This window comes from Pithys albifrons, chromosome 2 (genome assembly GCF_047495875.1).
Source record: "Pithys albifrons albifrons isolate INPA30051 chromosome 2, PitAlb_v1, whole genome shotgun sequence".
In the NCBI taxonomy this organism is placed as follows: domain Eukaryota; kingdom Metazoa; phylum Chordata; class Aves; order Passeriformes; family Thamnophilidae; genus Pithys; species Pithys albifrons.
Window position 1 is genome coordinate 2,040,873 of NC_092459.1, and position 21,538 is coordinate 2,062,410.

General features: G+C 41.4%; 1 protein-coding gene across 1 annotated transcript; it reads left to right on the forward strand.

Annotated features, from left to right (window-relative positions):
* Positions 1-6,353: 6,353 nt before the first annotated feature.
* LOC139668567 (cysteine-rich venom protein kaouthin-2-like) lies at positions 6,354-19,669 on the forward strand. The gene is made up of 8 exons (XM_071548192.1): positions 6,354-6,438; positions 9,416-9,477; positions 11,464-11,583; positions 12,056-12,143; positions 13,828-13,973; positions 15,268-15,362; positions 16,845-16,933; positions 18,733-19,669. Exons 2-8 carry the CDS (start codon positions 9,418-9,420, stop codon positions 18,741-18,743), a joined length of 609 nt encoding a protein of 202 aa, XP_071404293.1. The 5' UTR covers positions 6,354-6,438; positions 9,416-9,417; the 3' UTR covers positions 18,744-19,669.
* The last annotated feature ends 1,869 nt before the right edge of the window (positions 19,670-21,538 follow it).

The following is a 21,538-nucleotide window of genomic DNA, read 5'->3' on the forward strand; positions in this document are numbered from 1 at the left end:
TCCTAACGACCTTCACAATATTCTTTTCTAGAGGACATTTCATCATCTTTGCTGGTAAACGTTGCCAGTGAACTTGGCTTTTTAGTGAATTCAAAGGGGATGTGACCATATAAGCTCCTAATGCAGGAGGTGGTCACAGCTATAATCTTGTGTGGACTCCAAATACCTACTTCTTACAAAGAACCAAAATACCCAATTTGGTAGAATTATCTATATTTCTTTCTTATACATTAGTCATGACTCACTTTTGACACAGCAATTCTACAGATGTGTAGTTTGGTAGATAAATTTTCTTGTACTGTGTATATCTATTGACATAGAACACCTGACAAAAAAATATTCAGCTTTTATTATCTTTATATGTATAGGATTTAGTGAGGTGTTGGAGGCAATTTTAATTCAGAAGCCATTTGGAATCATGTTGTTATGGGCTCACCCAGGTGGGCCTAGATTTGGGCTCTGAAGTCTGGACTAGGCCAAAGCTCTCAGCTGACTTGAGCTGGGCTGAGCCAACAGCTGACCTCTTCTAGCCAGTAACTTTGTATTCCATACCACATTATGACATCATCTCCAGGGCAGTAGGAACCAGTGTGGGAGTGGTTAAGGCAGTCGCTTCTCAGCCTCCTCTTGGGAGGACGCACGATGCTGTCCCAGGGGGGATGGAGAGGACCAGGCCCACCACTGGCTCACAGGGTACCTCAGGAAAGTAAAATGTGTTGTTCTGGGTCTCTCCTTTCTGCTTGGGTTTGTCTCCCTGGGGAATAAGTCTTTTCTTAAGTAATGTGTAGTTAGGACAGTAGAATTTGTGTGTTTGTTAAGAAGTTGAGGTGGGGAACTTGTTGTTGCAGACTTGTGTGAGTGAATATTTGTACTCTCTTCTAATCATCTCTTTCTTTCTGTGAAAAATATATGTAGTTTTAGTATAAACGTGGTTTGAAGTGATTTTTTTTAGTTTCCCCTCTCTTTTCCTCCCTTTCCCTGGTGTTAGGAGGGAGGCTTTTCTCTCTGTGCTTGGGGGGGTTGGCAGTTGCTTATCTCAAACAAGACACATGTCCTGGTACTTGATAGCAGGATATGGCTTTAAACTGTGGAAGAAATGGAAATTACTCCTAAATATTTGGGGATTTCTCAATAAAAGTGGAAGGAAATAATTACTAAGCTCTTTGACTCTGGAAATTTGTACTGGAACATTTCCTGTGCATGGCATTAAGTCAAGGGGTTTCTGTGGGAGGCAGTTAAAAAATATTTGGGGTTTACCTTTTCTGTGACAGGCCAAAAGGTGTAATTTTGCATTGCAATGAAGGAAGACCTAACTGTGCTTATAGAGGTGTTAAAAACGTTCACAGGAGCTCATTTGGCTCTTGGAGCCCTTTCTTTCTCCTATACATTAATGAAGGATGTAGCAAAGAGTAAATAAGATATTGAGATTCCTGTTTGAGTGGACGCCCTGGCTTTGGCCATAAGAGACATGACTTTTCAGTTCTCAAGTCCTTTCCTGTGTGTCACAGGTTTGGCCTGGCTGTTGCCAACCCTGGACTGGCCCCCCTTTCCCCTCCCAGAACTTTCCCAGCAAAGGGAAGAAAAAACCACTGAAAAGAAACACACTCTAAAGAAACTGAACTGAATAAAAAGAATAAATTTTCTAACATTTACAATCACACTGTATACACAGTACATAGGATCCCACCCCCAAGGGAGAGGGAAAAGGGGAATAGGGGTCTGAGTCCCTGGAAAATTGAGAAGAACACAAAACCAAACCAAAAGAAACAAATGAATCAGACAAAACACAACTAAAACCCTCAAGGAAGGGGAACAAGAATGAAACAATCTCACCCAGGACAGGAGAACCACGAACAACCGGAGGCGCCAGACTCCAATCACCTCCCACCAGCTCCTCAGCCAAGAGACAAGAGAACCAAAAAAAAAACCACTCCCCCTCCGCTACGTGGAAGACACGAGTGGAATACTTGTAACTTCTTTAGATACAGTGGTTACTGAGGAAGCCATGGGGCAAACCATTACACTGCAACAAAATGTGCACCAACACAGCCAGTGAAATAATAACTGAATGTCTACTAAATTGTCCTGTGCCAGCCTTCAGACCTGAAGATTTATTGTCATGTGCAATGCTTGTGGAATTGCAGATGCTGGAGCAAAATGAATTTGCACTGTGAACAAAACTCTACTTGCCCAGTGGATTTTATTCTCTACTCTGAGTGATAGAGAAATAAATAAACACATACAGGGATATAGAAAAACATAAATACAGTTTGGGAACACAATTTTCCTTAATAAATTTTTTAATCCAAATCTACTTTCTTTATAAAACACATTGATAGTCTTAAACACAAGATGCTGCTGTTTCTGTAATGGACTCTTGCTTTAGAACCCCTCGGAGTCTCACCAGGCTAAAGACTAGACTGTACCTTAAAAATTGTGGTGGGAAGTGTCCTAGTTCAGCAGGTGGGACCAACTATCACTGTGTGGGGCGATCAAAGCTGTGTATTCTACCCCCTCTATTCATTTCCCAAGGACAATGGGCCATTAGCAGCAGCTGCCCAGGGAGTCATTATCACCTTCCACCCAGCCTGAGGGGGCGGAGCTGCCAATGGGCCATCAACAGTTCAATACCCCCTGGCTCCCAGAGTTAATCACCCATTGTGTGAGTCCCTGCCCAGGGGGAGGGACTGGGTGCTCCCTGAGGGTACATAAGTGGTGGGTAAGAAGACCTCAGGAACCTCTCGTCAGATCCAGAGGAGCAGGAGGACCTCGACAGGAGGAGACTACCACTAGTCCAGTACACCAGTCCATGATGAAACTGAATTTTGGAACTTTGCCATGGATGTACTGCTTCCTGTTCAACCAAGGGTGTGAAAAATATATCAGACATTTATAAAAATCCACCGAATGCTCGTGTTCTATCAATTTTTCCAGGCACAAAATGCTTATCACAAACGTTCCTTCTATGACATCTAACATTTTCACCCTGACCTTTGTCAATCAGAACTGGTAACAGCAGGCATGCTGGGAATGAACTGCATCAAAGATCTAAACAAGCCCTTATAGAAAAGCCTTCTATGGTATGATGTTGTTATCCAACCCTGCTATACTGGCAAAATAGTGGCAAACAACATCTCACCCTAAACACAGAAACACTTCTTTCAGATAAATTATGCAAATTTAATTTCATTTTTAGCTGCGTGTCTCTTGTGACTGCCTAGTCAAGTAGATCCTTGAAACAGAATCCTCCTAAATAAATGCACTGTTGCTAAATGCATTTACTATGGCAGAAGTCTGAAATTACTAAAAAAATTGATCTTCTTCAGGGTCATGATTGCTTCAAGTTTCTGACTCTGGGAAGAGCTGCAAAAGGGCCTGGATTTTGTGTCCGCAGTAGAAGTTGGTGATGATGGAGAAGGAAGAAAGAGCCATTGACTCTTGAAAACCATCATCATCTTTAAGATGGAAGTACTGTCTTCAGTGGTTGACTTTGCAATCATTCTATTCCTACAGACATGCAGAGGAGCCTCCAGGCTGCTCTTTTCAAAAGGCTTTGCTTAATGTCACAATGCTTCCATCAGTTTACTATGTAGAATTCAAGCTGTGGAAAACACAAAAGTGAGGTAGAAACAAAAACCTAGGCATTAAGTTTCTCTGGGGATTATTAATATAGTTTGGAATCTCTGTAATGGACTCCAAGTATTTATCAAGCTTGTGATTTGAGGCTGCACTACTCACAAAGCAATTACTTCCCTGAGATAAATGCAGATGCATAGAAAAGAGCTCACTTTAGTTCAGGGTAATAAAAAACATTATATAGTCTAATAAATGAGAAAATTTTCATCATATGGAACATGAGAAGACAATGTGGTTGATTATACCTCAAATACCAGCTGGAAAACTGCCAAGAGGGTCTTTATGAACAATACATTTATTGACTGTTCCATCTGTGTAACAGGCATGAAATTCCAGATGAGCATTTGGGCTACAGTTTGGAGACAACTCCCCTCATTTATAATGCAGGACTGATGAACAGAAAGAGATTGTGTGGTTGTGAAGGTGAAATATCTCTCTCAAATATTTTGATATCTCTAATTCATGTGTCTACTTTATTCAGGGAACAGCAACATCACCCGAGGTTGACCTCTAAGTAAGATGAACTGGAAGGTTACCCTCCACTTTAAAGACAAAACTTGACAAAAAACTTCTTTATGGTAAGGATAGTCACACTGGAACAGCTTACCCAGAGAGGTTCTGGAGTGTCCATTTTGGAGACATTCAAAACCCAACTGGACTCAGCACTGAGCACCCTGTCCCAAGTGGTCGTGGTTTGAGCAGGAAGACTGAACTAGACAATGATCCCATTCCTAGGAAAGATTGGACCAGGTGATCTTTCAAGGTCACTTCCAACCTGAGATGTTCTGTGATTATATAAAAATAAACCATAGGAACAATTTATGACGTGTCAGGACAGAATCTGTATTCACAGAAATGTTATTGGATAGAATGCTGCTCTGACTCGTTCACTTGGGTTTGCAAACAACTCTTAGACTTGAATGGGGAGTTGATTCACAAGGTTTCAGGTACATTAGGCAGAGAGATGCATGACTAGAATAATAGGATATAGTCTTAACCTTATGATCCATTGTTCACTGATCACCTGCATGTAACCTTTTCATTAGTAATGTCTGTAACAAATACTCTACTAACACTTGTTTTCTCGTATAGCAATTAGAGCTTCCCACTGTAATTAATTAAACTGTCATATCTGCCAACAAGTAACATAGGACAAATCTCATTTTGTGCCTTTCCACTCTAAACAGTATAAAAATCACATAACCTTAGAACAGTTTTGGTTGTGCAGGATCTCTGAAGCTCATCTGCTCTATCTTGTAAAAGAGTTAATTTCTGCCTTTCCCCTTTCCATCACAGTGGCTGATGGCTGGGTTTTCCCAAGTTTGTCAAAGTCTTTCTTGCACTGGGGACTCCAAAGCTGGACACAGTAGTCCTGACAGTTTCAGAATTGCTTTAAAAGTGGATATAATCACTATTTTCAGTATTTGCACTACGTGGTGACTAAAGCAGTGCAGTTGTGGTTAAGCCCTCACTGTAGCAAGGGAGCACTGATGACTCATATGCAACTTGTCCTGGAGTCATAGAATCACTTAGGTTGGCAAAGAACTCTATGATCATCCCTCTCCATGGCAGAGGGTTTGGAACTAGATAATCTTTAACATCCCATACAACCCAAATCATTCTATGATCAACAAGTCTAACCCCTAAGTGTTCTTGCTACAGCTACTCCCTGGACAGTTGGTCTCTCCCAGTTGTACATTTTCAGATCTTTTCCATCGAATCACTTCTTCAGCTTTTGGAGATTCATCTGAATGGCAGCCTTATTATTCAGGATATAGGCTGCTCCCTGCAATTCAGTGGCAACACCAAACTTGTTGACGGTGTGTTCCTCTCCAGGTAATTACTACAAATGTCATCACTGCCATTTCATCTGGCAGAGGTTTTCATGTTTCCCAGGTGTTGAAAAGCAAAGGCCTGTTCTTAAGGATTCACAGGGTATGAATTGAGTGGCTACAAAGAGAGGAGACCTGAATTTAAATAGAAAAATAACATTTGTTATAGAAGCAGACAATGACAACTGCTCTGGTCAGCAACTGTTTGAGACTGAGTGTGGACAGAAAGAGTCAATGTGCAGACACATCCCTTCTGAGCTGGAATATCTCCACGCATTCTCATCTCACCCCTTGTACCTCGACATGCCAAAACAAATACGGGTTTTAATGTCAGTGCACACAGTAACGTTTTAATCTTTATCCAATGTTGGGTAAAAGTAAAAATTACAGAAGTATCCTTGTCTCTTTTTTCACTTTTACACTATAGGATGAATGTAAAGAAACCACAGCATTAACGGAACTTGACCCGAGACTTTTTAAACCCTTGTGGAAAAATCAATTGTCAGGATTCCACCTTGGTTACAGCAATGCCAGTCTGGAGACTCCTCAGTAGCCAGGTGAGTTTATTGGCATTGCTGGAGATTAAGATCAGGTGTTACTACAACTGGACATGTCAATGATTAGCAGAGAGTTTTGTACCTGGTGTTCTCGTTGACTGCAAATTTCACAAATAAGGAGTAATATATCCAAAACTCTTTTCAAAGTGTTCCACCCCTTCCAGTATAAGAAGTAAGAGGAAATTAAAATGGAACAAAAGCAAAAAACCTCCTTTTTGGATTAATTTGCACTTGACAAATACATTGTTCTATCTGGTCACTACTTGAATTTTGTGATACCTGTGACGTTGAGTCACTTTGCCCTATCAGGAAACAGAAGAGCTATAAATCACCCTCCAGTGAAGAAGTCTTGTCACTTCCAGAACTACCTGAAGAAAGACAGAAGAAATTTCTGATCTTCCAGGAAACAAAAGGTAGGATTTACATTGATTTGTTGGCTCAAAGTATTGTGATTTTTTTTTTAATGTGTTAAAATACAACCCATTGTCAGAAGACTTCTTGAACAATTTAGGAGGGTCACAGAAAGAGAATTTTATTCAGTGAAAAATAAGGATTACAGAGGTCATAGTGTAATACAAGCTGGAAAAAAGGAGGAGACAATTGCTAAATGATGAAAAATGATAGATGAAAAGATATCTGTATGCAAGACAGAAGCATCTCAGCAGATGATATGTACATAGAGAAAGGGACAGAGGCAGTCAAACACACTGAATGGGATATATATTATATATTCAGCCCAGTCTATTCTATTGGAATATGTCACTATCACCACCTATTTTCAGAGTGGGGAAATTGCCACCTTGTATAATTTACTCCTCTTCTGCAAGGTGACTGCTAAGTAGGACCTTGTGCATTATTGCTATACAAGTGGCATTGCAGAGACATTATTCCACTTCAGGTCTTCTGCTAGGATAATAAAAAAATAATGGTGATATTCTTTTGTAATGGATATTTAATATACACCTTTTAAGATACACCTTTTTTCTTTTTTTATTTACTTTTATTAGAAGGAGAGATGGGAAAAACATATTCACACTAGTTTGCCAAATTGATACAGACTAGGGATGATAAAGCACCATCTTTCAGTGGCAGATCCTGGTATACAGATGGATTTGCAGGAAAGTCAGTAAGACTTGGCACATGTCCTGATTTATGTTTGATTGAGGGGGAACAGGGGAGGGGGAGAGAGAGACTGATTTTAGGACTGGTGCCTAGAAATTAATGCAGAGCAATTAAATTTACATCTCATAAACTGTAAGCATTTGGTTGAAATCAGTGGGATTGCCAAAAGTATGTTAATACCTTGGAGCAGGAAACCCACTGGGTCTTAGAAAGCATTCCAATGGCATTTTGAAACTTGTATTAAATTACCAATTATATGCAATTGTAAGTTAATTCATAGAAAATATTATAGTGAATGAATACTTTGCCCGTGCCTTTAAGTTAGCTCCTTTACAAGACAGGAAGCTTCACAATTTCAGTGAAGTTATTTTTCCTTTAAAATATGTTTTACATGCAAAAAGGGTTGTATTCTATTTGCATATCATCCTATTTTGCACTCAAAAGACATATTTTTGCTTGTAACTTGAGTACAGCTAAAAATAGCCCCCGCCTCTATTTAATTTCTAATTAGAAATTAAGTGAAAATGATATTTTTTTTCATTATATTGGGAGTGTAATAGTTTGTTGCTAAACACCCAGGTCAGATATGTTGTAAAGTTTTGGAATAGCTTTGGGAAGTAAGTGTTAGACAATTCAGTTGGAAAAAGCTTCAAGCACTTCAAGAAGGCACAGGTGACGTCAGAACTAAAAACAAGTGACATAAAACAATACCAAAACCAGGAAATCCATTACTTATATGGTCAGGTACCAGGATATTTTCCCCTGGATCAACCAGATTTTTTCTCAAGTCAAGTGTTTGGAATAAGTCACTTTATTTTAGAGGTTGTGAGAGATTAATTGAACAGATGTGACCAGTCTGTCCAGAATTTTTGGCCTCTGAGCTGCAGCTGCCCATTGTCAGAGTCCACTTCCAAAGGCTTTGCTGTTTAGCAGAGCTGGAGCAGCATCTCTGCCTACAGGTGGGTCACCTCCAGTGCAAGGTAAGGGAGCTGGTGAGGAACAGGGACCTTGCTGTACCAGTTGGAAAAGGGTAGTTTTATTTACCCACCTGTTCTCCACAAATGCCAGTGTTCTCCAGGCCACCTTGTGTTTTGTATAAACTGGTTGCCTGAAGGGAAAGGGACTTTGCTGAACATGAAAATATCACCAAATCCTATTGGCCTTTCCAAAAGAATAATTCAAAACTAAAACCAGCAGTCCCTCAAAACCAAACAAGTTAAGACAATAATATAACCATGTGGTAACATGCCCATAAATTCCCTTGGGTGGGAGGCTGGAAAAAATGTCAAAATAAGTAAATTCCACTCTAGTCACCTGCTTGCCTGCCCAGGGTAACTCAGCAGAAAGAATCTAAATGTAACTGGTATGACTGATTGAAGACACCTGACCTTTGCAGTGACCTCCTGGGTCCCTGGAGTGGGATGGGATGGTGCTTTGAGCCTCCTAAGTAAGCAGAGTCCAGGATCTGGTGCATGCTTCTTCAGTTGGAATCACATATTTGTAGAATATTCTGAGTTGAAAGGAACCCACAAGGGTTATCAAACGTGTCCAAAGTCCAGCTCCTGGCCCTGCACAGAACAGCCCCAAGAAGCACAGCATTAAAGAAGGCTTTAATTTCTGCTGTCATTCTGCAGTACCTGCAATATAAACAAGATGTGTCTTAAAGCAAATAAAAACAAAAAAAACCTTTTTGAAACAGGTCTTTCCCTGGCCCATTTCTGGTCCATCCAGCCCTGCCCCAGCTCAGTGCAAGGCTTCAGTGGTGGTCATTAAGTCAGGGGTTTGAATCCTGACTTACACAACTTGAGTGTAAAGGACTTCACACAGACTCTTCCCATTTAATGTACCCCAGTCAAAGCAGACAGTGAGAAGTAGGGGAATTTTTAGACTAACCTAGACATAGAAACAAGCAAAAAGCAGCATCCCATTCCATTCCACACTTTGGCAAAGAGCAGAAGGCTCCTTACAGAAAGGGAAGCACAAATACCTGTGACTTCAGGTGTAGGTATTTAGCCAGAATCACAGCAGGAAGTATGAGATGGACAAAGCATTTGATTCACAGAAACTTCGAAATGAAGAGGGGCAATTATTTTCTTATTTTACTTCTAAAAATAGGAGGAGGAGGAGAAGAAAAAACAGAGAAAAAATCACATTACCTTGCTGCTTGGGCAAAAGCCAGAAAATACGCTGGAAAAAGATACGTTCTGTATTCAGAGAAATGAAAGCCACATTAAAAAAATAACAAAATCTTCATTCTCCTCTTTCCAGAGATGATTCTGCCAGTGGTGTTCCTGTGTTTCACAGCTGTGCTGCCTTCATCCACTGCACAGGTAAGATCCACACTTAGGACTCCGAAAATTTGGGTGGGCCCTGAGGCACTTGTGTTCTGGCTGATTTTGGCTTTTCCTGTGCACACCAATCACAGGCACAAAGAGGCTGATTAGATATCTGGGATCTGGAAAACATTTTTCCTTGAAGTCTGCTGCATTTCAAAGCAGTCAGCTGGATCCACACTTGCACAATGAACCTTCTGAAGAGTCAGTGTTGCTTATGAATTGAGTCAGAGGTAACTATGTATTTTACAGAAGTTTCTTCACACCAGGAATTTGATTCTCCCAAAAATCCAGGCCTCTTCCCATTAATTTTCCATGAGTTTTGATGCCGTGAATGACCCTTCCCCCCAAAAACAGGACTCTGAGCCACGTTAGTGTAGGGTAAGATAAACAGTAAAGGTCCTTTAATATCACAGGGCCTACAGCCCACAGGAATACAGGATGACAGGCATGTGCCCCAGTTCTTGTTTCCATGGCTTTTATAATAAGATCCCTCCAATCATTGCTTTACACATTTCTCAGTCCAGCCCCAGTCCCACCCCTGGTCCAACCCCTGGAATTGGGTCTGGGGTCGTCAAGACCCTCTGTCTTCATCAGCTCTTCTTCCTCAGGCACACAAAGGTCTCTTGGAGTTCATCCAGTTCTGGCTTTTGGGTCACTCTGACCTGTGTTTATGTTTCATTCTGTGGGCCTTCTGATATCCTTCAGCTCTACCTTGGAAAGGAGTCTAAACAAGATTAATTAACTAAAGGAATTTGAGCTCCCTGTTCTGGGACAGGGGTAGTGATAGAAAGGCATTAAACTGTTAGAAATATTAACCCTCTAAAAATCCACAACTACTGTGTTCCTAAAATCTACAAAATGTGAAAATCAGAACAAAAACCCTTCTGGCATCAGTTTACAGACAGCAATTACCTAACTCCCTTTGTCATCCTCCAGATCCTGAGCTGTGTGCCTCTCCCCTTGCTCCCAGATCTATCCTCTCAACATCCTCTCTGATTTCCCTCAGTCAGCTACATTAACATACTGAATGCACACACAGAGTGGGTCCTCCCAGCCCATACTTAGACTGAAGTTTGCAGTTTGCTCCTTCTGCTTCAGAATCCTTGTGACTGAAGGTTTTACTACTTTGCCCCCTAATTCTTCAATTTCTCCTCTCCATGCTGGAGTCTAAAAGACCATTTGAGAATGGATGTAGAAAAGAGGCTGAGTTCTTCACCTGGCATTTTTTTTAATTAGAGAACACATGAAAAGTTTGAGAAATGCTATCAAATATGGCAGGATTGTAAAAAAATCCATGGCATAAAAACTATAGGCATTTTCTGCTCAGAGGGATGTACTGATGAAGTATCACCAGAGGTCTGTGATGGTCCTGCGATTAAACAACAGATTCCTTCAATTAAACATTGATAGGCACAATTTACAATACTGAAGAAGGGGATCACATTATAACCACATTCATGTCTTCAGCTGATTTTTAGATCCTGTAACCTCAAAAACACATATAAGACCTTATAATAATAGTAAATAAGTCTGATTCTCATCCTTGCATCTAGGGAATGCCAGGGAAGAAGGGGATTGTTTTATCTTTTCTTCTTCCTCCTCCTTGGAACAAAAGATTGCACTTAGCCTAAATGCACATACCTGAACCTGCCTTCCAATGAGAAAGACTGATTCTGTTGCCTAAATTTAAGAGTCTACAGGCACACAAGGCATTCCAGAATATCTCAGTCCTCCACAGAGAGTAGGAAGATACAATACAGGAATCAGTTTTATCATTGCTAAGCTCTTCACTGTGGAACCACTGAAATGCTGCTTTCCATGGAGGCTCCCCTAGACAAAAGATATCACAGAACCCCCTCCATCACAAGAATAATCTTCTTGGTTAATACTTGTATTTTGCCATTTTAATATTTCCTACGCAGGATACAGGATTTGTTACATTCAAATACAGCAGAAATATGACAAGTTCTTTCCATTTAGGAACCTGAAGGTGTCGATGCTCTGTCAGCCAGCAGAGCAGATCAGCAAAAGCTGATTGTTGACAGACATAATGCCCTCAGGAGACGAGTGAAACCAACTGCCAGCAACATGATGAAGATGGTAAGTTGTGTGCTTTAAATCTGTATGCAATGAGTAGTGGACTCTGTGAGAGGTACAAGACTGTATTTAGGGTTACACTGTTTATTTTAGCCACAAATTCATTCTGCAGACCTTCCACAAGGATTGACACAGTCAGAACCAAGAGAAACGTAAAGATGGGCAGGTGGGGAAAAAACCTGGAAAATATTCTGGTGTATGAACAATAATGTCTCTTTATTTTTGATGAAAAGGAAAAGGAAAAGAAGAAGCCATTGCATTATTCATTTCTTTCTGATAAATTCTTCATCAGTTTCTATTCCTTGGGTGCGTAATAACTTCGTTCCTGTCCATCTCTTTCCTTTCCCCCAAAAAGGGTGATGAAAAAGATTTTGATTTTGATTTTTCTTGATTTGAAATGTAAATTCTAAATTTTGTTTCTTTATGAGGGATTATTGATGAGTTTGAGTGACTAATATTTTCTTCTTTCATTAAGGAATGGTGTCCTCTGGCTGCAGAGAATGCCCAGAAATGGGCCAATCAATGTACTTTAAGTCACAGTCCCTCTAATCTGAGGAGAACTGGTAAGTGAAGCACAAGTGTAACTGAATAACATTACAGGCAACACTGATGTCACCAGCTTTGGTTTTGTTCATTGAGGGGTGTTGGGATGCAATTTATATAACAATTTTATTTTATTGGTCATAGGAAAAAGAAAAATTTCTAGATATAAATCTGCACAGTGAGTGAGAAAAATTCAATCCCACTCTCATCCTGGTTGCATCAGTTTTACAGAGATATATCCCATTTCCTACAACAGAGGAAAAAAATCATACAGATAAAGAATATTCTCCCAAAATATCCATCAGAAAGTAGAGAATCTAGACCCAGTTTAAGACAGAAACCAGTCTGCATGTGTTGAATCAAAATGTATGGGAAGAAAGGGGCAAAGGGTAAAGATCCAAAGTTGGTTGCAGGTGCTAAGCAGAGTTTCTAAGACAAGAGTAATAAATTTTTCAATTCCTTTGTCAACTTGCAACCTGTAAGTGTCTTTAAGGTTCAAATAAACCCTTCAGTCATTGGGTATTGAAGTTACAACTATACTATGTCTACAATTGTCAGTGCCCAGTGTGGGGGTAACTGATTTCTATGTGGACAGTCCTGTCCATACTTTTTACCTAAAACCCAAATTCTGTGGGTTTTGCTAAGCTGAATCCCAGATGAGAACTAATGACTGTGCAATAGGGTTGGAGTTGATGCAACACAGTGTAGACACCTTCTTGTGTACCAGGAGTAAGGTTTGGATTATTGGGATTTTCCCAGGATTACTGGGCTGTGACCTGAATAATGACTGGGCTGCTAACTTGCAAATAGCAAAATTAGTCATGAACCTGTGGTGCACATGTGCAGGTGTGTCTGCAGTCTGGCAGAAGGTCTGTCAACAACCAAACTACCAGCCAAACAAGCTGGCCATGCTGCCAACTGGTGAAGTGACAACCTCAGTATTAACAAAGGCTGATGTAAACTGATGCCAAAGGGGTTTTTGATTTCTGATTTTCACCTTTTGTAGATTTTAGGAACACAGTAGTTGTGGATTTTTAGAGGGTTAATATTTCTAACAGTTTAAGTTTAATGCCTTTCTATCACTACCCCTGTCCCAGAACAGGGAGCTCAATATCCTTTAGTTAATTAATCTTGTTCAGACTCCTTTCCAAGGTAGAGCTGAAGGATATCAGAAGGCCTACAGAATGAAACATAAACACAGGTCAGAGTGACCCAAAAGCCAGAACTGGATGAACTCCAAGAGACCTTTGTGTGCCTGAGGAAGAAGAGTTGATGAAGACAGAGGGTCTTGATGACCCCAGACCCAATTCCAGGGGGTTGGTCCAGGGGTGGGACTGGGGCTGGACTGAGAAATGTGTAAAGCAATGACTGGAGGGATCTTATTATAAAAGCCATGGAAACAAGAACTGGGGCACATGCCTGTCATCCTGTATTCCTGTGGGCTGTAGGCCCTGTGTTATTAAAGGACCTTTACTTTTTATCTTACCCTACACTAACGTGCTCAGAGTCCTGTTTTTGGAGGGAAGGGTCACTCACGGCATCATCACTGAACCACAAAAACAACAACATCCCGCTATTCCATCTAGGATGAGAATTTCTATGGAAATCATCCCACCTTTTGCTGTACCTTTTTAATTTGTTTGGTGGTTTTTTTTTCTTCACATGTGTGTCCTTTGGCCTTCCTCAGGACCTTTCTCTTTTCAGATGTACTGTGTGGTGAAAATCTCTTCATGGCCACCACCCCATTCTCATGGTCAGATGTTCTCCAGACTTGGTACAATGAGGAGAAAAATTTCAAATATGGAACTGGAGCAAGACCAGAAGGTGCTATGATTGGCCATTACACTCAGGTAGATGCATTAGATATATAAATATTTCAGGCTGAATAAATGAATATGTAAATAGGCAACTGTTACTCTCTCATTTTTAAAGGAAATGAGGGTTCTTCTGACAAAACAAGATAAAATCTTTCAAAGTAGCAGAATTAAAATGAAAATAACAGATTAAATGTCTTTATGAAGTAAGTATAATGGTATTTCAAGACTTCAGGAAGAAACAACTTATTTAACATCTGAAAATTACCCAGACATTGGAAAAACAGGGGTATAAAACATAAGCAAGAAAATATAAACATGTTTGTTGCAGTCTACAAAGTTCCATTGAGTCAGAGAGTTCCCAGTGGGACAACAGCTGTTAAGGGTTCACCCAGGTGGGCCTAGATTTGGGCTCTGAAGTCTGGACTAGGCCAAAGCTGTCAGCTGACTTGAGCTGGGCTGAGCTAACAGCTGACCTCTTCTAGCCAGTAATTTTGTATTCCATACCACATTATGACATCATCTCCAGGGCAGTAGGAACCAGTGTGGGAGTGGTTAAGGCAGTCGCTTCTCAGCCTCCTCTTGGGAGGACACACGATGCTGTCCCAGGGGGGATGGAGAGGACCAGGCCCACCACTGGCTCACAGGGTACCTCAGGAAAGTAAAATGTGTTGTTCTGGGTCTCTCCTTTCTGCTTGAGTTTGTCTCCCTGGGGAATAAGTCTTTTCTTAAGTAATGTGTAGTTAGGACAGTAGAATTTGTGTGTTCGTTAAGAAGTTGAGATGGGGAATTTTTCGTTCCAGACTTGTGTGAGTAAATATTTGTACTCTCTTCTAATTGTCTCTTTCTTTCTGTGAAAAATATATGTAGATTTAGTATAAATGCGGTTTGAAGTGGTTTTTTTTCCTTCCCCTCTCTTTTCCTTCCTTTCTCTGGTGTTAGGAGGGAGGCTTTTCTCTCTGTGCTTGGGGGGGTTGGCAGTTGCTTATCTCAAACCAAGACACAGCTTATGACACCCTCCCTTTTTTCCTGCATGAAACACAGGAAAGAAAATTTTACATCGTGATTCCACATCAAGAGTTTACATTGAATGAAAACATACATAATAGAGACATTTTAATTCAGAGGTTTTATATACATGTGTGTGATAGATTATCATTATGTCCTCAATATTCTTTGGTTGAATAGGGGTAAAAGCAGGTTTTCAGCAAGGGGAGGTTCATATTTTACTATAAAGGACAAATAAAGTGACTTAACTTCATTGCAATTATCTCCATAAGGCATATTGCATTTAAACAGTTTTCCATGATTTTTATTCTTATACCTACAGATGGTTTGGCACAATTCCTATAAAATTGGATGTGGTCTCGCTTTCTGTAGCAACAGAAGATACAGATACTTTTATGTCTGCCAGTACTGCCCCATGTATGTATTGATTCTGATTTTGGAACTTCTTATTACATTACCAAAATTAGTCAAGAGATGGTGACCTTTGTATAGGGCACATCACCTATAGCTGAAGAACAGGTTTGAAGAGAATATTAAGAATATGAAAAGACAGAAACAAACTCATCACAAGAGTTGTCAAACAAGCAAAAACATAAAATGTATAAAAGCAACAATGATTTTCAGATTAAATTTCATTTGCCTAAAAACCCCAATTTTCACAGCAGTAAATCAGAAAAAAATATTTCTCATGTTCCAGTTGAAATCTCAGTTCAGAAAGGCAGATTAATATGTACAGTACCGTGAAGACTATAATTAATACCAAATGAACCTTAGTGGGAATTTTAAGGTAGAGTGATGGTTTCATATGCTGCCTAAAATTATTTTCCACATTCACAGTGTAATATCTTGTGGTGGGTTTACCTTGACAGACCATCAGCCACCCAACCCTCTATGACTCTTCCCCTCAACAGACAAGGGAATCAAGACTATGACAAAAAGTTCATGGGTTAAGATAAGGGCACAGGAGATCCCTCATCACTTCCCAACATGGGAAAAACAGACTTGGATTCAGGAAATTGACTTAATTTATTACCAATCAAATCAGAGCATGATAATAACAAAGAAAACCAAAACTGAAACCACCTTTTACTAACACCTCCCTTCTTCCCAAACTCAGCTTCACTCCTGACTTTCTCTACCTCCTGCCCCTGCTCCATTGTGAAGTCCCTCCCATGGGAGACAGTCCTCCATGAACTTCAGTGGGGGTCCTTCCCACAGGCTGTAGTTCTTCTTAAACTGCTCCAGTGTGAGTTTCTTCCATGGGGTGAAGTCCTTCAGGAATGGACTGCTGCAGTGTGGGTCCTCCACAGGGTCACAGGTCCTGCCAGGAGCCTGCTCCAGCATGGGCTTCCCACAGGATCACAGCCTCCTTCAGGCTTCTCCATGTGCTGCAGGTGGATCTCTGCTCCCCCATGGACTAACAGCTGCCTCACCACGGGCTGCACCATGGACCGCAGAGGAATCTCTGTTCTGGTGCCTGGAGCACCTCCTGCCCCTCCTTCTGCATTCCTCTGAGTGTCTGCAGAGCTGTGTCTCTCATTTTGTCCCTCCTTTCTTCTGGTTACTGTTGCACAGCAGTTTTTACCCTTCCTTAAATGTGTTATCACAGAGGCTCTGCCATTTCTGATGGGCCCAACCTGGAGCAGACAGCACTGGCCCTGTCTGAAACAGGAGCAGCTCCTGGTGTCTTCTCACAAAAGCCACTCCTGCAATTCTGTTCCTCCTCCCTCCCTGCCCACTACCAAAACCTTTCCAGATAAACCAAACACATGTATAACCATTGTCTGACATATAACCCAAGACTGATTGTAAATTTATATATATAAACATCTTTATAATTTTCTTCTCAGATATGGTACAGTGACTTCATAGCTTATGTTGGTAACATTGATGTTTCAGAGGGAATCTACTAAGTTCCATGAAGACACCCTACAAGGAAGGACAGCCCTGTGGGGATTGCCCTAATGCTTGTGAGGATGGATTGTGCAGTAAGTTCTGAGCATTTTAATTGTGACCTGGGTAAAGTTCATGCTTTTCTAAAATAGTGGGAAACAATTAATCTATACAAACTGAATTTTTTGGAAATTATTTGCTTAAATACAGGGCCCAAAGCACTATTACAGGGTCACATTGTAGCATGCAGGGTGGGATGAATGGTGGAATGAAACCAAACAAACAGGAGTCTGTGCTAAGCGTGGGCAAGTGTTCGACAGTGGTTGGTGCACAGCAATGGCCCATATACCTTCACTAAAAGTGACAAGATCTAAATCTCCACATGGAAACTCTAATGAACATTTCCCATCATAAGTCATGGTCTGCAAGTGACATCAAAAGTCATCATCATCATCATCATCATCATGGCCAGGCTTCACGAACGAAGATTTGAGAAGGGCACTACCCAGGCTTGCTGCAAGCTGCTGGTGGCTGAAAAGGCCGATAGGGGATAGGCAGGTCCGGTCACAGAAGGCACAGGGAACGTCTCCCTGGGTGACATTGGCAAGGAACGGTTCTGTCTGCGGTGTCTTTTCTCCTCCAGACTGACTCTCCGTGCATTCTCAAAGGAAGCAGCAGCGTCGGGAATGGTGTGTCTCCATGAATCCCGATTGGAGGCCAGAGTGGACCATTGGTGGCAGTCAATATGGCCAAGGCTGAGCTGCTGTTTCAGGGAGTCCTTGTATCTCTTCTTCGGGGCTCCTCTCTTGTGGCAGCCGGTGGCGAGTTCACCATAGAGCACAATCTTTGGGACGCAGTGGGTGATCCTCCATCCTGGAGACGTGCCCTGGGCGGTGGGTGATCCTCCATCCTGGAGACGTGCCCTGCCCAGCTCAGCTGCGTTCTCATCAGCATGGCCTCGATACTGCTGACCCTGCCTGTTCAAGAACAGACACATTGGTCACGTAATCAGACCAGTGGATGTTCAGGATTGAACGGAGGCAGCGCTGATGGAAGCGTTCGAGAAGCCGCAGGTGGTGGCGGTAGATGACCCAGGATTCAGACCCATATAAAAGAGTAGACAGTACAATGGCTCTGTAGACACTGATCTTTGTACTTTTCTTCAGCCACAGTGAGGGACAGCTTCCAGGGAAACCTTCAAACTAGACTTAAAGATAATCCCATAGATCCCTCTCCCGAAGTGCTTTGGAAACATATTAAAACTTGCATCCTGCAGTGCTCTGAAGAGTCCCTAGGGTTCTCCTCCAAGAAAAACAAAGACTGGTTTGATGAGACATCAAAAGTATATTTATGCCAATGGTAGCACAGAAATGTGAGCTTTGGATTTCCAGGTGCAATATATGTGCTTTTCCATGCCCAGGAGAGACAATTCTCATCCTTGCATCTAGGGAATGTCAGGGAAGAAGGGGACTGTTTTATCTTTTCTTCTTCCTCCTCCTTGGAACAACAGTGACTGTTCAAGTGGCAGTAGCAACACACTCGATAGGAGCAAGTAGCAGACCTAAGGTTTTAATAGAAAATAAAAACATATGGGCTGGGTCTCACAGTGCAAGGTTTAATTTCAATCTTCTGTTATGGAATTAACCAAATTCTCACCATGGCCTGTAGCATAAAGAAAGAAAGCTTCAAAACACCTTTCCAGTTCAGTGAGAAATCTCCTTGAGGGAACTAAGAATTTTGGGTCTGTGTTTTTGGATGCTGCTGTGGAGTAAATCACAACAGAGAGGAACAAACTACAGAGAAAATAAATGTTGATGAAAAATTTTCTGAAAGGAAATGCTGCAGGTTTTCACTTCCCACTCATGATTAATTTTGTGTTTCAATTCATTTTCAGCCAAGTCTTGAAAGTTTGAAGATGTTTTTTCCTTGGAAAAGTCTCCTGGACATACCCAGGGTTTCATCAAGTTCATTATGCTGGTTCCTGCCAAGGCAAATGTGAAATAAAGTATCAGGCTCAGCTTTTCCCTTCCTGGACATCCACCCCCTTAGTAACTTTTTTCACAACAACTGATCCCATCCAGCCTCTCCCACATATGCAGAAGGACTAACTTCAGTCTAGTGACTCCCACAAGCAAAACCTGTCAGAGGATGTGTGTATTCTGTCTGTATAATGGTCTAGAACACAGTGGAGATCTTAACTGAAATGTGGTTGCCAGATATATTTAATTTTTAGCTTTTCTCATCTTTCTTTTTGCAAAATGTTATTTAATGGGTATTGTTTAAAGTTCTGTGGTTCCATGTGTGTTGTATGGTTTCAGCACAGACACATAGTGCTTGGTCATGCAACTAGTTTTAACTTGATGGACATTTTAAATTAATGTACTGTTAACAGGGCCAGAAGATAAACAGCATTGTTTGAAACATGTAGTTCGTAAATGAAATCGGGAGAGAAGAGCAGTTTCCACTAGAACTATTCTGGTTTAGAATCTGTCTTTTGCTGACATATGTTCTACTGTAAAATGCACAGTTGTGAAAAACACAAAACAAAACCAAAAAAACAAACAAATAAAAAACCAGACCCCAACCCAATGCAGTTCTTTTAGATTAATGATCTTGCTTATAGTAAAAGATTCCACTTAGTCTAAATGCACATACCTGAACCTGCCTTCCAATGGGAAAGACTGTCTGAGAAAAGGGTTTATTTCACAGTAATAGTTCCTGCATTTGGAAACTTTGTTTTTAGTAATAAGTAGAGGTGCATTGCAAAATTAATTTTTTAATACCTTCCTTTGTTGTTTCAGTCATTAAATTACTCAGTCTTCCCTGACCAATTCATTGCAATTTTCATTCTTTCTTATTACCATGAAACAAAGTTCATTAAACTTCCATCAACTTTGTGACTTTATTATAGAATCACAGAATGGATTGGGTTGGAAAAGACCTCCAAGATCATCGAGTCCAACCCTTGGTCCAACTCCAGTCCCTTTACCAGATCATGGCACTCAGTGCCACGGCCAATCTGCATTTAAAAATCTCCAGGGATGGTGAATCCACCACCTCTCTGGGCAGCCCATTCCAATGCCTGATTACTCTCTCTGGAAAGAATTTTTTCCTGATATCCAACTTAAATTTCCCCTGGCAGAGCTTGAGTCCATCGTGCCCCCTTGTCCTATTGCTGAGTGCCTGGGAGAAGAGACCAGCCCCCACCTGGCCAGAACTTCCCTTCAGGTAGTTCTAGACAGTGCTGAGGTCACCTCTGAGCCTCCTCTTCTCCAGGCTAAACAACCCCAGCTCCCTCAGCCTCTCCCCATAGGGCTTGTGCTCCAGTCCCTTCACCAGCCTTGTTGCTCTTCTCTGGACTCGCTCCAGCCCCTCAATATCCTTTCTGAACTGAGGGGCCCAGAACTGAACACAACACTCAAGGTGTGGCCTCACCAACGCAGAGTACAGGGGAAGGGTCACTGCCCTGGTCCTGCTGGCCACGCTATTTTTGATCCAGGACAGGATCCCATTGGCCTTCTTGGCCACCTGGGCACACTGTTGGCTCATGTTGAGCTTCCTGTCAATTAGTACTCCAAGGTCCCTTTCTGCCTGGCTGCTCTCCAGCCACTCTGAGTCTTATCACTGAGTCTTCAAGGGAGCTTAAATGTTTAGCAGCATAAGCACAAAGAGGTCATGGGGGAAACTGGAGATTTCCTAGGCAAAAACAGAAGGCAGGCAAGCCATGCTCCATCAGACTGTCTTTCAGAGACAAATAATAATTAGCACAAATAACATGCAATTCCCACTCTGTGACCCTTGGGAAGCAGATGTTCTTCTGTGCAGTCAGCAGTGGGACTAAATATTATTTTAGTCTCACCTCACAATGGTTTCACATTCCAGTCCTCTTTTAGCAAGGAAGCTGCTGCCACAATTGAGATTTCAAGTCCCAGAGTCTTTGGCATGCAATAATTTCAGCACACATTTCTGACTCATTCATTTCAGTGGCATTTCTGCTAATGTGAAAGATGAGTATTAAGTTAAAAGCCCAATTTCACACCTTGAAGTTCTTATTGGTTGGGTTGGGGTTTTCCTCATTCATGTCCACCACTTTTCCCCTCCATGGCATCTTGCCCTCCCAGTTGGGTACATGTCTATTAGTACATTAGGCAATGCCAGGGCACAGATGTGAGTTCTGGAACATGACTGACTCCACTCTTCAATAATTAGCAGAGGTCCAAGTAAGAATGATGATATTGCAATAGCTAATCCAGTGTTGTTATCAAAAAGGAAATAGGAGGAACCATGACCTTCATTCCTAAGAGAGTCCTTTACTATGAATAATGGGCCTAGAAATTATAGAATCACAGAACCATTAAGGCTGGAAAAGACCTCTAAGATCATCAAGTCTAACCATTTACCTAACACTGCCAGGTCCACCACTCAACCATGTCCCTAAGCACCTCTGCTACATACTTTTTAAACTCTTCCAGGGATAGCGCTTCAACCACTTCCCTGGGCAGCCTGTTCAGTGCTTGGCAACCCTTTCTGTTAAGAAATTTTCACTAATGTACAATCTAAACCTCCCCTGGGACAAATTGAGGACATTTCCACTTGTCCCATGTCTTGTTACTTGGGAGAACAGACTGACCCTCACCTGGTCCCACCCTCCTTGCTTGTAGAGAGTAAGAAGGTCCCCCATGAGCCTCCTTTTCTCCAGG

Coding starts and splice junctions, on each gene's coding strand:
- LOC139668567 (XM_071548192.1), top strand. CDS start 9,418: ATGATTCTGCCAGTGGTGTTCCTGTGTTTCACAGCTGTGCTGCCTTCA. Junction 9,478..11,463: donor TGCCTTCATCCACTGCACAG/GTAAGATCCACA, acceptor CTTTCCATTTAG/GAACCTGAAGGTGTCGATGC. Junction 13,974..15,267: donor TGATTGGCCATTACACTCAG/GTAGATGCATTA, acceptor TTATACCTACAG/ATGGTTTGGCACAATTCCTA.